Source organism: Sebastes umbrosus, chromosome 9 (genome assembly GCF_015220745.1).
Source record: "Sebastes umbrosus isolate fSebUmb1 chromosome 9, fSebUmb1.pri, whole genome shotgun sequence".
Classification (NCBI taxonomy): Eukaryota; Metazoa; Chordata; class Actinopteri; order Perciformes; family Sebastidae; genus Sebastes; species Sebastes umbrosus.
Window position 1 is genome coordinate 28,270,923 of NC_051277.1, and position 16,261 is coordinate 28,287,183.

General features: G+C 42.5%; 1 protein-coding gene across 2 annotated transcripts; it reads right to left on the reverse strand.

The window, feature by feature from the left end:
• Window positions 1–13,283: 13,283 nt before the first annotated feature.
• On the reverse strand, window positions 13,284–16,014 carry LOC119493774. Of its 2 annotated transcripts, none has more exons than XM_037779208.1 (2): window positions 15,902–16,014; window positions 13,284–15,402 (listed from the first exon to the last, which is right to left on the reverse strand). In XM_037779208.1, exon 2 carries the CDS (start codon window positions 15,322–15,324, stop codon window positions 13,582–13,584), a length of 1,743 nt encoding a protein of 580 aa, XP_037635136.1. In that variant the 5' UTR covers window positions 15,325–15,402; window positions 15,902–16,014; the 3' UTR covers window positions 13,284–13,581. The 2 variants fall into 2 exon arrangements, with proteins under 2 accessions (XP_037635136.1, XP_037635137.1); XM_037779209.1 differs by lacking the exon at window positions 15,902–16,014 and adding an exon at window positions 15,548–15,607.
• Between the last annotated feature and the right edge of the window lie 247 nt (window positions 16,015–16,261).

Sequence of the window (16,261 nt, forward strand, 5' to 3'; positions counted from 1 at the left end):
GAGATAATCAATGTTATTCACTTCACCTGTCAGTGGACATAATGTTATGGCTGATCAGTGTATATTATTTTCTGCTTACGCCTTAAGGGAAGAAGGAATTGGTGATGCCGTTTATGCTGGCCAGACTGTGGATGTGCATCAATCTTGGAAACCTTCCCTTCAAGAGACCAAAGGCTTGCTCGATGACCTGCCGCTTTGAGGCGAGAGGGATTTTGTAGCTGACCCGTGCTGGTGACAGATTTCTATGATCCCTGAATGGTGTAAGGAGCCAGGGTTGCACTGGATATGCACCATCTCCTATAATGTGAAATTCACCATTCCCTGTTAGAGCAAAGCCTCTGTTGTACCGACTGGACTTGTGGAATGGCATTGGCATCATGCATGCGTCCAGGGCAACCCACACTGACATCAATGAATTGCAGGTTTTTCTCTGCATATTCCCTGTAGGATGACACTGTAGAACTGCTTCCTGTTAAAATATTTTCTCTCATCTGCACCTGGGGGCTTGCAGATGGGGATATGACTTCCATTAATGCATCGTATAATTCCTGGAAATCTGTGGTCTCCCATAATATTGAATGCCTCTGAAATGTGTCGTAATTGTAGAGGCTCTGGTCATGTGATTGTACACTCGAGGAGGCAATCTAAAACAGCACTGCAGACTTTGCGTCATATTCTGACAATTGATGAGTCTGTTACATCATCTGTATGATGGTTTTCCTGGAACCCAGATACCTGCAGAGAATAGCAAGTTGCCCTCACTGCTGTGATGGCTTTTCGTCCAGTTTGAGCATCGTTTAGCTTATTCTTTTTCTGCTCCAACACATACTCAAAGGTACACCTGGAAAACCTGAATGTGCACTGAAACAAGTCCTCTGAAAATGATAGCTCCATATTCTCCCAGTAATTTGTGACCCTTCTGTGATCCTCATAGTCTGCAGAATAAATTTATTAGTAGGTTTATTATGAGGTAGAAAATTATTCAAAATGCTTTGACTTGAGGAGAGAGTGTATTCCCCAAAATATTCAATATTGTGATTACAGTCTTAGTCCTAAATAGCACATAGTACAACACATTATACTATTAGGCTACAGCTGAATGAGCAAATACCATCAAAAATAGCCTTTTTAACATACAGCAGAGCAGCCAACAGGTGATTGCTGGTATTATTGTGTCTCTGTGGCATCATCATCATCTCATTAACGATTAATGACACAATAAACCTTGATCGCTCTGACAGATCTATGCTTTGTTTACAGTGAAGCCTCCTTCCGCTGGCAAATGTTTTCCACCTCTATTTAAGATGCGTGCTCCTCCCTCACCACTTGTCATTACTTCTTGCCGGATTGTGCCCCGGCTGCATGAAAAGGAACGCACCCGCACATCTCCAGCTGGGAGATCGGCAAGCGGCTAGTTTGCTACGTTTCACGGGCACTGTTTGCTTTTTTTAGTAATATAAGAATAAATAAACAACTTTGTGACATGCCACAGTCATATAAACACAAGCAAAATAGCCAACACACAAATACCTTTTGCGATGTCAGCTCGAATCGGCTATAGTTGTTGGTGTGCTATTGGGTTAGCCTTTGTGCTACTGCATCGGCTCGCTGCAGCAGCTCTCACTCATTCTTCGGCTCAGTGGGTGTCTGCTCATGAACGAGTTAACTTCGGAACTTCACTGTCGGTCCATTTGTCTCTGTTTTCTTCCATTTAATTTATAACTAGCTGTTGTCTATGTTTTGTGTTGTCTGTTGTTTATGTGTTGTACCAATCCCTGTACACCTACGTCACTTTTTTCGTCTTAGAATGAGCCGTTTATATCTACATAGGGAGCGGGTCCCCTCTCCACGGAGTCCGCCATGTTGCCCCACGATGTTGCAACAGTAGTGCAGAACGGAAAAACCAAACACTGTTAACTTTTCCTGCTTGGGCCAGAGTCGATAACATTACTAGAGAGGGCCATTCGCATTTTCCCTTCGGCCACGGTAGCAATCCTTCAGGCTTGGCACAAGGGAGAAGTTGTAATCTGCAACCCCATTAGATATCGCCACACTGTTCCTTTAAGAAAGATGCTAAAAATACTTTTACGCATTTGGCTCAGTAGGACTAAATTTTCCTCCTATGAGACACTTGATGAATACAGGCTCTATGTGCATGGACAGATTCCACAGAGGGATTGGTATTTTGGGAGATTGACCCTTTAAGTGTGAAATTGATTCCGTCTATCTATTTTCTTAACACATAAAAACACTGATAATCAATCACAAATAAAGAAAGAAAACGTCTCAGTGCCCATTAGTGTATGCTGCAGTGGAACAGCAGGACAGAGGTGTGTGTGTGTGTGTGTGTGTGTGTGTGCATCTCTCCCTAATTTTGTGTGCCTCCTCCCTCCCCATCATGACAGTGTGACCCTGATGAACAGATAAAGGGACAGAGCTGTGGCAGATAGGGAGGGTGGAGGTGTGACAGTGCTTGCTTTTCACCTCCATGTCCATCCATCCATCCATCCATCTCTCCCTCCTCTCTCCTGGGGGAAACCACACTCCATTGGCCTTAAATATTCCACTTTCTCTCATTTCTATTCCCCATCTCTCTGACCTTTCCCAGATAGCTCTCTCTCATTTTCATTCTCCATCTCGCTGACCTCTCCCAGACAAGCCAGCCAATTATTTCCACTTTACACCCATAAAGAGCAGCGGGGTGCAGCCACGGTCACACAAGGGCACAGAGGACATATGGTGCAGAGCAGCCAATGGGTGTGTGTGTGTGCTGCTTACACTGAATACAAGAATCAGTGTCCCATCATCTGCCCTAAAGGGACTGCAGCTGTTTCAAGGTAAAGAACTAATTCTCACAAAACATTGCGCCACATTATCCACTCCACACTGCAAAACTGTCAACTGTGTCTTCACTTGTTAAACTACAGTAGAGTTCTAAAAAATTGTAAAGTGTTTCTGTGATACACTGAACAGGCTGCAGTTAAACGGAAAACGTTTGTCTTTTTCTGTCAATGTGCAATCCCAACACTAACATGAACAGTGCAGAGGGTAGCACTGTCGCCTCACAGCAAGAGGGTCGCAGATTCAAACCCGGCTTGCAGCCCTTTCTGTGTGGAGTTTGCATGTTCTCCCTGTGTTACCGTGGGTTTTACCTGAATAGGATAAGCAGTTACAGATAATGGAGCACTTTGTTTTCTGAGTGACTTGTGTGTGTGAGTTAATCACTGAGAGACAACACAGGGCTTTTTGAATGAATTCATGAAACAATAGAAACTCCAGCTACCTTTATTTTATCCCCCTGCTCATTTAGAGATCGACTTTGTTTCATTCCTGACAAAACAGAGCAGAAACAAACTGCTGTTTATCCACTACACATGTTATTGTCTCACTAGGGATGGTGAGCAAGCATCTTGAAAACTGGCCAAGATTTTTCTTCTTTTTTTTTTTTGCTTCTACTTTTAAGACTAGGAGTGAAAGCAAATTATCAACTTTCTTAACTAATGACTCCTGTCTCGGCTCAAAATTTAAGAGAGCTCCAGAGGTGTCCTGGCCATAAACGGACGACATGGCAGCTCCAAAAAGCTAAGCCAAAACATTTTGATCGCTACCTTGTGGCTGGCTTCAGTATAGGTCATAAACCCCGCCCCCCTTCCATGTTAGCGGATTGGACATATGCCAGGATGGAGACACCTGCCTGGCCTTCGGAGCGCTGCCTCAAAGATTAGACGTAGCGACTGGTTCACTTCCGACGATTCGATGAGACCGGGCCATGGAAGTCCCCGCTCCGGCTACCAATGCTCCGCCACCGTCTCCAGCCATCTCTGCTGAGGCACCGTCTTTGTCTGCGGAGAATATGACGACAATATTTCATCGGGGTTATTTAACAGTACAATTTCAGTACTGCTGAAGTTCTTCTTCTTCTTACAGCATTTCTTTTGGTGGCATCTCTCCAATTCTTGGACATGTGCCGGAGTAGTTGCACATGGCACAACACCTGCCCTTATATAGTGTTTATGGGGCATTACCTATGTTAATAATAAACAATTGGCCACATGCCTCCAATTTATGATCAAATGAGATTCATCATTCAGCACACCTGGGTAAGAGCAGATTTGGATGGTTAAGAACGTTAACAATGTAAGAGATGTTTAGGAGAATGTTGCTTCATGAGGCCCTCTGTCTCATAACCCTTCTCCCTTTTTCTCTCCTGCAGACACACTGCAAGTCGTGTGAGGACGGCGATGTTACCTCAGTTTTCCTTTGGCTCCTTTTGTGCACCTTACAATGGCAACACACTGCCTCATCCCTCATGCACACCTTACACTACTGATTTCACGGATACTCACACTCCACACCTTCATTTTAATGTTCAGTTATGCATTTAATTTATTGGCTTTTGTTAAACCATTGAAATGGCGCGTCTTCCTATATTTGCCATGGCTCAAGAGCCTGGTTGTGATAAACCGCTCCCCGCTCTGGTCTGTGTGTGCTGCGGGCTGTTTAAGTGCTACAGAGAATCCTGGTCCCTGTCTGCCCTCAGCTGTCCCCTCAATCCCTTTCCTGCTGTTTGACCAGCTGTGGGCCGACTCAATACTCTGGATCCGGCCATTCTGGATAGAATTCTGCAGAAAAGAGGATTAGTATCCCACACAGTGACATCGGCTTCACATCCAGCCCTTCTCCATCCATGCTTTCTGTTCATTACTCACCTGAAAAAACTTGGATGAGATTTTTAACTCAGCTAGAAGAGGGATCTGTCTCCCTGTACAAGTCAGGTACAAGTGATAACATTCAGCCACTAGATGTCACATTCTTCCTCCCTCGATCCTTTGCATTCCCTTCACAACAAATGGATGCCAGTTCGTTGCAAAACCTACATATTTTATGGTTGAGTGAAAATGAGTCTGGACTCAGTAATGTCAAGTGATGAATTTTTCGTGGCAGAGTAAAAGTAATTTTGCAACATGTAACTATAGATTTACATTAGATGTGTCTACGTGTGTGCCCCCCGCTGCTTCAGTTTCAGCTGAGATCAGCTGTTCTAGCGGCAGAGCATCGTAAACACTCTTCAGTCAACCTCGACAGAAACAAGTCTTTTCATCAATCACCAACTCTAAATCTGATGTGCATCTTCGTCATACATTTTTTGAGGGAACTACAGTGGAAACCGCTTATAATGATCATGTCTATCTGAGTCAAATTGATCACTATAAGCAGATGATTATTATATTATAACCACAGTTTTTGTTGTTGTGCTTCATTTGGCGTGCAGTTTACCATCTAATTTACATTTGCAAATTTATTACATGAATAGAAAGTAATGAAACGGACCGCTTCGCTATTTACAAAAAATAACTAGATTAAGTCCTAGAGTGTCTCAACAAATCATGCAATATGGCCCAATGCAGTTCTGATAAACACCTCCTGTTCTATTCTGCATTATTCATCTCCACCCGGAATATTAACAATAAGTGTGTTTTCATTCAATTGTCAAGAAAATTTTAAAAGGACTTTTGACAAGTGACAAAAAAAGAAATGTGAACTAAATGCATTTCCATCAACTGGTTTGGAGCGAACAAACTAGGTTACAGCATAGTTTGGTCAGAAGTTGGCTCTATAGGCTAGGCATGGCTGTAATCTGCCAGTAAATGGGGTAGAAGAGGTAGAGGTTGCTAAACTGGAAACAAAACAAGCCTGACCATCTAGCCATCTACGACAGAAAGAAAGAGGTCTTCAGGAATTTCTTTCAATTGGGCAAGTTTTAATTGTTCTTTCAGGTCAGCTAGTATTGACCAAGTTTCATGTCGTCTGGAGACGAAGAACGTTCACATGTTTTGGGAATATCCAAGAAGGTGCCGACAGCAGAAACAGCTGATCAGTCATGTGAGATAAATGTTTGCTACCTCAGAACGTATTCGGCAAAGGCGTTTCCATATCCCATTTGGCGCATCAACTCTTTTTTCAACAAAGGCAAAAGCCACCTCAAGCGAGTGTAAAAACTGTTTTATTACAATTTTAGGAAGTCGAATTTTGCCGTTTCCATGCAGCTTTTCCAATGCGATACTTCAAAATGTGCAATACAATACATGAATGGAAACACAGCTAATGACACTGCTTTTATTTAGACCGAGACTTACTTTTCTTTTCAGAAAGACAGAGAGAGTGGAAAGAATGGGCCTAAAATGTAGAGTGAAGACCGATGTCCACCATAACAGTCACACGGACAGTAACAGGACATTAGGATTTGGAATCAGTCCATTTAAGAGAGGATCAGGTTCTGCTGATGAGGAGCTAAGTGGTCATTCTGACATCAATGTCATTTCCACAACAGCCGCTATGGAGAGCTCCGGACCGGAGCGTCGTCAGGACGCTCACTTTTATGAAATCATAAAGACCGACCATTCGGATGGATGAAAAAAAAGCGTGGCTTTAATAGTGTGAAATGAGAGCAGGTAACTTGTACAACTCCGACCATCAATCAGCATAAGCTAATATCACTCTTCCCTCCGAGTCATTTACTGCTCTCTGCTGAAATTGGAAAGGAAGTATTTCAATTCATAACTTGAACCTGTTGTCAGACAGGGATTCAATTAGACCTCGACTCTGTGGTGAGAGAGGGTGGCCGCCTACGGGGCAGCAATACTGAATATTTCTTTTCCAGGGTTCATGCACATTTTGAGCAATGTATTTCCATGGCTTTACACCAATTTTCATGACTAAACATTCTGTGAACATATGAAGGCTAGGATAGTTCTAACATTTTTTTACCTACATCGTCACATACTGATGCTTTGTCAGACCACTCGGCATCACTTTTTGCCGCAGTAAACACATGCTTAATGCTGTGAATTAAACACTTGCTTAAGATTAGGCAAAAATTCCCCCAAAAAAACACTTATTTAGGTTTAGAAAAAAACAACATGGTTGGGCTTAAAATGACTATGTTTGTACAGTGACAATGACACAAACAATCATGTGACATGGTATAAAAAGTGAGAAAGACCACTTATGGTGGGTTGGTGGTGAGATGGCGCTACAAACACTGGTCTTTTAACCAAGAGACCTGTGTTCGAGACTGATGTTGACTGGTGTTTTGTTTTGTAAGTTACTTTGTTGACGTTTTTATGTGTTTTTTATTGACGTTTGGGACATGTTTTCAATGTAAAAAAAATACGAAGAGTATTGAGAGATGCAGACTTCTCTACAAAATTGACTGTAACTCGCTTAGGACTGATTTTCATGAAATTTGGCTTGTTGTAAATGTGGAAATGGATGTCACCCCAGGCAAGACAACATACTACTGTAGCCCACTCCACCTGTGACATCGCATTTCTGCTCTAACATTGCGTGAGGTCATGTCTAAAACTGATATTTATCAAACCAATTTAAAAAGAATCATATTATTCTTTTCTGAGAATAAACCTTTTTGGAATTTTCCTTTTTCCAGGCCTGAAAAAAAAGCTATTTTTTAAATTCAAAGTAGAAACCCTGCCTGTCTTTTCTCTCCATTTGATTCCATGTGGATTGTGTTTTCTGCTGCTCCTGCTTTGGTGAATCCTGCCTCATTCTCTTGCATCCAAACTGCTATTGTGAAAAGCGTTTTGGAGTCTTTATGTCCTGGTGGGCTCATTCTCTCTTTTCTCCCACAGCTCAAAGGAGAACACACACACACACACAACAAGCACCGACTCCCACAGAGTCACATAAAAGGCAATACTTTTATCTCTCCTTTTCACATCTCTCTCTCTCTCTCTCCAGTCTGTATTTTCTGTGTGTGTTCTATACTGCAGGAGACATGAGTTGAGATGCCTGACTTGCTGAGAAAGGAGTCGAGAGATGTGAGGTGGAAAAGAAGAAACGGAGAGAAAGAGAAGAAATTAGATAAAGAAAGGAGTGGGGGGGGATCAAAGAAGGAGACTGAGGGGTGAAGAAGGGAACGCAGGTGGTGGGGGTGAAGTGATAGAGCAAGGAGAGCAGGCTGTGGATGTTGATGTCCATATGGCCTCAGAGACACGCAGCATATGTGCCATGCCAACCGGCCCACGCCTGCATCTGCCAAGCCCTGCAGAGGCTGGACACGATGCTGGCAGGGTCAGTGGTGACACACAGGCCCGGACATGGCCGATCATGTCCGCTGATGATCAGAGGTAGAGGAGGGTGACCCGACAGAGAGAGCTCCAAGCACGCTGTCATGTTGTTTAATGCTCTTCTGGATGCAGAATAACAGGGACATATGGATGCACCTGACCTCATCTGGTTAGATATCCCCCCCCACACACACACACTGTTAATAAAATAACACCAACTGTGAGAATAAGGAAAAAAAGATACAGGTGCATACGTATGTGATGCATTCAGATACACACACAAACATGCACACACACACACGCACATGGTCCTGACATTTGTGTCATTTGGAAGAGTTTTGCAAGCAGCATATCATCATACAATGGTTCACATATCTTACAGAAAGTTATTTTTAGATTTTTCATGCGTTCTGCTATGAATGTCCAGCAACACAAGTAATCAGTGTGTCTGTGCCTCTGCAGTGCAGAACCTGTTTAGGCAACAAAACTACTTGGTCAGGTTTAGGAAAAGATCCTGGTTTGGGTTAAAATAAGTACGTAACTTACGGTTAGTTAAGTACGGAAGTTATGTAACAATAGCAGTTAAGTAAGATTCGTAGCAAAAGTAACTTAAAGGTAGGGTCGACGATGTTGGAAAGCTTTCCCTTTCTAAGACAACGCCCCCCCACACACACATGCACAAGTACCGCCGCATTGTAACTACTTCACAGACACAGAGCGGAGAGAGGACCTCAACTCAACAACGCTACCTCATGACAAGTAACCGCGACAGTGTTACTGCAGGGCTGAGTTTTCTCTTCCATTCTCCAGTAAACTTGCAGCGGCGGCGCGCTTTGAGTTCAGGCTGGTGCACGCCAAGGGTGTAAAGAAAATGGTGTAAAGACCATTTCAACCGATATAACAAATAGTGTATACTGGAGAACATTGTCAACCCTGCCTTTAAAATAAGTTAACCTTGACTTGGTTTCATACGAGACACACGAGTCTCCTGGGTCAAAGTGCTGTTTTTGTTTGACCCATCCATCCACCAACTTAATCTCTGTGTTAAGTGCAGTGCTGAAGTCAGGACATGGTTAGTCTAGCTTCACATTGAGACTGGAAGCAGGACGAAGCAGCCAGCCTGGCTCTGTCCAAAGTTAACTCCCAAGTCGTCTTATTCACACCATGCATATGTTTCCTCAACAAGTCCTCCAAATTAAATCACATTATTTGTGACCCGCTCTATCAAAATGAGTCGGATGTCGCGGCAGCGCATTCTTGTAAAAACACGTTTTTTTTTATGAAAAAGTGTGTTTTGAGTTTTGTAAGAATCAATGTAAAATTCAAATGATAAGTGTAGTTTTGAAGCTCTTAAACATAACGTTTTCGTAATATTCCATATTCCACTCATGGCTGAGCCGATGGTGGCACGAAATGTCTCTGATTAAAGTTATTAAATCAGGACAGTGTTAAAGAGACTGAGATCGCCCGGCCGGGAGTACCAGTGTAGCTGCAAACTGTAAAACAGCGCCGCCCTCTACACCAGAGGAGATGGAGAGAAGACCTGACCAAATGAAAGAAATGACTAATGGTAAGTTCTGATAGTTAAACTACACTATCCTTATTTTATCTGTTTGTTTTAAAGACTTTTAAAATCCCTAGAGCAGGCTAAGAAGCATTAATAGCAGCTAATAATGTGTGTGTCACTGTGTGTAGTCTATACTGTAGGTGTCTGTCTGTCTCAGGTGTGTCTCTCTTGGAGGATATAATTTTAAATAGCAAAAGAAATAGCTTAATGTATAGTAAAATGATATGTTGTATATTAATCTGATATCACATGGTGAATAGGCTATGTTAATTAATATAGGGCTGTATTTATATGATAATGATCAGGCCTCATTCAACAATGATTCAACATGATTTATCCAGCTTAAAATCTTTGAGATGACTTGATTTTTCACTTTATGCTTTTCCCTTTATGTCATTTTGCAGATGAGAAACATCTGGATCTCCTTGAGAAGATCAGCTCCCACATGACCCTGTGAAAGGATACAGTGAGCTCCAGGAGAAGCCAGCAGAATGTGCACAGGCAACACATGTCTTTCTATTATGTCTATATTTCTATTATATATTATATTATATAATATTGTACATACATAATATGTACATAATATTTGTTCATATGTTATCCATTTTCTAGTATGTTTTTTATTGTTTGGATATGGACTTGTAAGTTTGTGCATGTACCTGTGTGCACATGGCTCCATATTTAATATTTTTAATTGTGTATTCTTCATATAACTATTATTATATTGAAATAAACATATATACTATATATTATATCATATGTACAGTATATTTTTTTTATATTTTATCAATTTGATTCCATCAATTTTGGATTATTTTCTACATGGACTTCTAGCCCTATCTACTGTAGTGCTTGTGGTCATACACGTGCACGTGGCCACGTGCACATCACGTGCTCTTGACTATGTGCACATGTATGCATGAAAGTATGTGTAGGCTAAATTATGAAATGTTGGGTGTCACTTTTGACCAAGAAATATTGTGTTCATTTAGACTTGAGTGTTAATAAATGTGTTTTAATCAATGCAAAAAATGGCTGAATATGAATTCTTATCTTTAATGCCCTTTTTCTCAAAAGTAATGTTTCATGACAGTCGAACTTTGAAAGAGCATATCTCATCGAATATTTGTCGTAGAAAGATAATCTTGGTATTGCCATAAAGCCGAGACTTTCCTCTTCACAGTCAGACAGATAACTCAAAATGTGTTTCGGGGTCAATGTGACTCATAATGATGGAGCAGGTCACATTTGTGACTGTCCTTTAGAACAACACATAGAAGTGTATTCTGATTCAACTTTTGTTGACCACTATCCATCCACCCCGACCTCTCCCATACAGATTTTGTGGTTCTATAATAACGTCACCCGACTTCTTCCTTTGCTCCCATCATAACCACTTTGACCACTAGAGGGCGCTGTCTTTTAAGCGTCCTGTACAAGTACAGAAAAGCAAAGATAACAATTTGGGATTTTAGGGAAGGTATCTTGCTTACTATTTCTTGTATCTCCTACTACTCATGTATGTGTATGCACCAAAGTGGCACCTGGCCCTGATTTAAGAAGCTTGCAAGCACACGTACGCTTGTAAAAAAGTAGTAGTAAAGATGGAAAATGAGAGAGCAGAAATGAAAAGAAGAAATAATGATATAAAAAATGCCTCTGGGCCAGCTTGTTCCTTCCCTCATTCTTTAACACCACGTCAAAACTTGATTAACTTCCGTTACTTTTGGATGACCTCTATACCAAATATGCAAATAAAGATGAGAGAAAGGAAAAATGATGAAATTTGGCCATTGTTTTGAATGTAAAGCAGAAAAAGGGGAACAACTTTACCGTGCAAGTTGTGCCTTCCAGTTGTAAGAAATGCTGTCATCATTCACGGACTCAAATCATTTGTCACATTAGTGTTCCCGGATTTGAACTTTGAGAAGCGGCAGTACCCATAAATTCAATTAAATTAACCCAGTTTGTCCTGTATTATGTTTGCTGGACCATAAATTTGAAGTGGTTCGTTCATTTCCTACGAACCGTCTTTTCATGCTGGGATGCCTCCCGGCAAAAAAAAGAAGAATCTGGATGAACTGGAAAATGTAGAAGCAAACCATCCTGCTTTGTGATAACTCGCACTCTACTGTGATGTCGTTCCCCTTTTCTGCTTTACATAATACATAATGGCGAAAAACATTAGAGGCCATTGTGTGAGACTCATGAGATATTGTAATGTGTGCACATCTGCATGGTAGTATGTCCTTCTTTATTTTAAAATCCTGCAAATCCCCTTTTTTGCTAAATGTTTCTGTAATCTGATTACCTCTTTTGTTTCTGTAATATTTTATTTTTTTTGTATCCTAATTACGTACCGCCGTTCCCTGTATTCCGTTACTCCCCAAGCCTGCAGGTCTGAAACTAACAGCTCTGTAGTCAGATGATATTGAGTCCAGTTTCAGGTGCTTCACACAACACTGTGTACTCAAAACAAAAACTGCTAAATTTCAAATTTGTTTCCCATACCAACAAAAAGAATGGACCCTAAAAGTACTAACTAATATGACTGATGCCTACTTTTCCAGCTGCTGTTCTGCAGCCAATCTAACCTGACCTTTGACCTCCATATAGAGGAAAACAGACAGTATCTCAGTAGTTCCCCCGTAGAAATCTCAATGGAATACACATGCACGCACACGCACACACACACACACACACACACACAAACACACGCACACACAAACACACACACACACACACACACACACACACAAACATGAACACACACACAAACATGAACACACACACGTGCGCACTACTCACACACACATGCTCACACTACACACACACACACACAAACATGCACACACACGTGCACACTACACACACATACACACATCTGCACACACACACTAAGGTCTCGTTTGGGCCCTAACTGCATTATAAAATAAAAGCACAACATCAACATAATCACTTCCTGTATTAGATTGTTTTGTCCACCTTTACACCGTCACTGTGTGTGCTCCCTCCACCTTGAGTGATGGAGATGCTTTCCAGCTCTCTCACAGTCACTTGTTGACCTGGTAAACTCACCTGAACCTGTCTGCAGAATGTGGACAGCCGTGGTGTCCCCCACATTTATAGACTTATTGAATGAACTAATGTATGAGTTATCTTTACACTTAAAAACACACGTCCCCTTAAAATAACCTCATTTATTGTCATTGAATAAGAGTGCATTTATGTTTCTAGTAAAACAATACACCATCATTGTGATATGTCTTGATACACCTTACAGTGAAGGTGTCAGTAAATAAATATATAAACATAATAAATAAGGTTTAATGATCTTTAATTACAACAGTTCTGATCGGTCAGGAATAGACGTGGTTTTAAATATTAATAGCTATTTCCAGACTGTGTGAGCTAATACAGACAAGAAACCTGATTCTCCTTTACAATAACTCTCTACATGTTTACAGTCAGGCAGGTCAACTCATTCAAATATGCAATAATTAAGATTAGTGTATATGATGGAAGAGACTTTGTACTTCATTTTTGCACTTTATAAAAATTCACTGAATCAGCAGAACTTCAGTCTGAGTTAAATATTTACAGCAAATGATGAGAGAAATGAGCAGAAATGAATTCATATTATTTATTTATATTATTATTTATTTGATTTAATTAGATGTCCATTATTATGCACTGATTGTGGGAGAACTGGATCACCCAGATCGAACCCGTGCGTAACACAACAGTAGACAACACTGACTACTGAGGTGGCGCTGAGAGCTCAAGCCCTCGCATTCATTCAGAAGGAAAAAGTCAATTTTTCCTTCAGGATGAATGACACATTGAAGACATTTTTTATATATATATATATAAAATATATATATGTGGGATAAACCGGAGCCCCCGGAGAAAACCCCATAAACCACCTTAACGCCTCGTCACGGCGGTGAGCATAGAAGAGAAGAACCTGCACATGCAGGACCTCTGTCTCGGTGGTGCCATCAGGTGACCTTTGACGGCGGAGGCGATACGGTCTCCGAGTGCCGGTTTACCCCCTTTCAAGGACACCAGCACCCACATCGCATTGCCCCACGTCTTAATCAGGTCCCGGTAAATTGCCTTTTCGAGGTTTTCCCATGTTTCCGAGCTGGAATCGAAATCGAGACCCTCGACTTCGGCCCACGTTTGTTCAAAAAGGCGCTGGATGATGTCCTGGACGTTTGAAAGGGTCCAGGTCACTTTTGCCTTCTTGAAGATGCGCGTGACCAGCCTCTCCAAGAGCACCTCGACGCAGTTTTTCTTTTGTACGTTACGCGCTCGCCGTTTAGAGTCATCACGACTCTTCGTCACGGATACCGGGGCAGGCAGTGCAGTGATTGCCAAAGGTTTCTTGGCCCTGGGCTTAGTCCCCAGTATGGCGTGTCTCAAATTGTCGACGAGGTCGTCGGACTGAAAGATCTGCCACCATCTGGCCAGAGACAGGAAACCGAGCACCTTCCGCTGCAAGTCGGCGCGCATGTTGGCACGTATCACCGGCTCGGGGATGATCTCTGGCCCGTGTAGGATGTGTGTGTAGAGGATATCACTTAGGACCTTTGTGAACTCCAAGACTCGACCGGGGGGAATGGTTAGGAGCGGAGTGCCGAGTCCCAGAAGATCGCGGTTCTCTGGTTTTTTCATCAGATCGTTAATCTTCTTCGTGAGAGACTTCGCCGACTCCCGACTGTGAACTTTGGAGCCTCGGTGGAATTTTTTCGTCATCTGTGCCACGATGCGATGGATGCACGATTTGGCAAAGCACTTTGCCAAAAGTTTCTTAATTTTGCTTCCAATGTTTTTCTTGGAGCGTTTGCTCTTCTGCTCCAAAGGAGTCTGTCTTAGAGCCTCTTCAGCGATGCTCCGAGCAATGTCTTCTGCGACGTCTTCAATCTCCCGAGAGTTTTGAGACTGCAGCAGCGTGTACTCGGAGTCCGGCACGTCAACCAAGAGAGGTTCCGTGATGTCGTTCAACTGCTTCTTGATGATGATTGTGACATTCATGATGTCTTTCATCTCAATCACGACGTCCGACGAAGGCGTCGCCGCATGGCGGTCTTCGGCGTCTGAGGGTTCCGGTTCCACATCTGATTGTTCGCAGATGGTCCTCTGCTTGCGCCGTCGAGGCGAGAACACCGACTTCATCCTGCCGATGAACGCTTGGCACATTTTGCAGGCATGCAGAATCATGCTGTTGAGTCTGCCGGGAGGAGTGAGGCGCTGAACTATGCCCTCGGGGCTGGAGAGGGCACTTCGGACGCTCTCCGAAACCTCTGCAGAGATCAATGTCGTCAAGCTTTTGGAGCTCGGACACTGAACCGAGAAGTCGACGCCCAGAGCTTCGGCAAAGCCCTGAGAGATTGTGTCGCCCAGATTGATTTGGACGTCGTCCTCAGACGCCAGGGTCGTGCTCCCGAGAGATTTCAGGAAAGATTTTGTCAAGGCCGCTGTGATGTCCAACAGCAACTCTCCCATCATGGTCATAGTGGCGTCGTCGGGGCTGCCGGATTTCATCATTCCCCACTGATCCGCCGTCATCCCCTTAAAGAAGGAGTTGAGCAGCTTGGAAACAGCGTGACGGACGTTGAACTCGGGCATGATGGCTTCTGGCTGGGAAGTTCTTGATGATACCATAATGCTGATTTACGGTCAATTCTTGTCGATGCTTCGTGGTTTTTGGAGAGAAATTCACTGCTTCTCTCAGTAGATAGTCTGATGAGTGAAAATAATCGTTAGTTGCAGCCCTAATTATTATTAACTAACATGTAAGCTGCATTTAAATGTTGAGGCTCATTTTAACTGCTTCATATACTGTTGGGAGGTTTAATCTAAAGCAATGCATTCATAAATGTCATACCTCTTCCTCTTGAGACAACTGCTTCTCTCAGTCGATGTGTTTCGTCTGATCGAGTCTTCAGATTCAACTACAGTCGTGTGATTCTGGGACTCTCTCCTGAATGTCACTCCTTTATGATGTCACTGCTCCTTTAAGATGTCACAACTGATGTCACCACTCCTTTAATCCATCACAGTGTTCCATCTGGTGATGTCACCATGCAGTGATGATGTCACCACTGCTGTGATGTCACCACTGCTGTGATGTCACCACTGCTGTGATGTCACCCAAACACACACCTGCGCACACACGTGCACACTGAACACACACACACACACACACACACATAAAGCAATGCATTCATAAAATTCATACCTCTTTCTCTTGAGACAACTGCTTCTCTCAGTCGATGTGTTTCGTCTGATCGAGTCTTCAGATTTAACTACAGTTGTGTGATTCTGGGACTCTCTCCTGAATGTCACTCCTTTATGATGTTACCGCTCCTTCATGATGTCACAACTGATGTCATAATGTTTTCGTGTGCTCTAGTTAAAATAACTAGTTTCACAGAGCGATAGATTCCTTCAACAGGAAACTGATTTTGTCAGTAGTTCTCCACACTTTGTGTTTTTAATTGTGTTTATGCCTGAAGGCATATGGGCACTGACCCCTGCCTTGCTGCTGAGAGCCTTGTAATTACTGTATTTGCCAGGGATAAGAGATTACATATACATA

What these genes read in the sequence shown, in the direction of transcription:
- LOC119493774 (XM_037779208.1), bottom strand. Translation starts at nt 15,324, where the DNA reads ATGGTATCATCAAGAACTTCCCAGCCAGAAGCCATCATGCCCGAGTTC.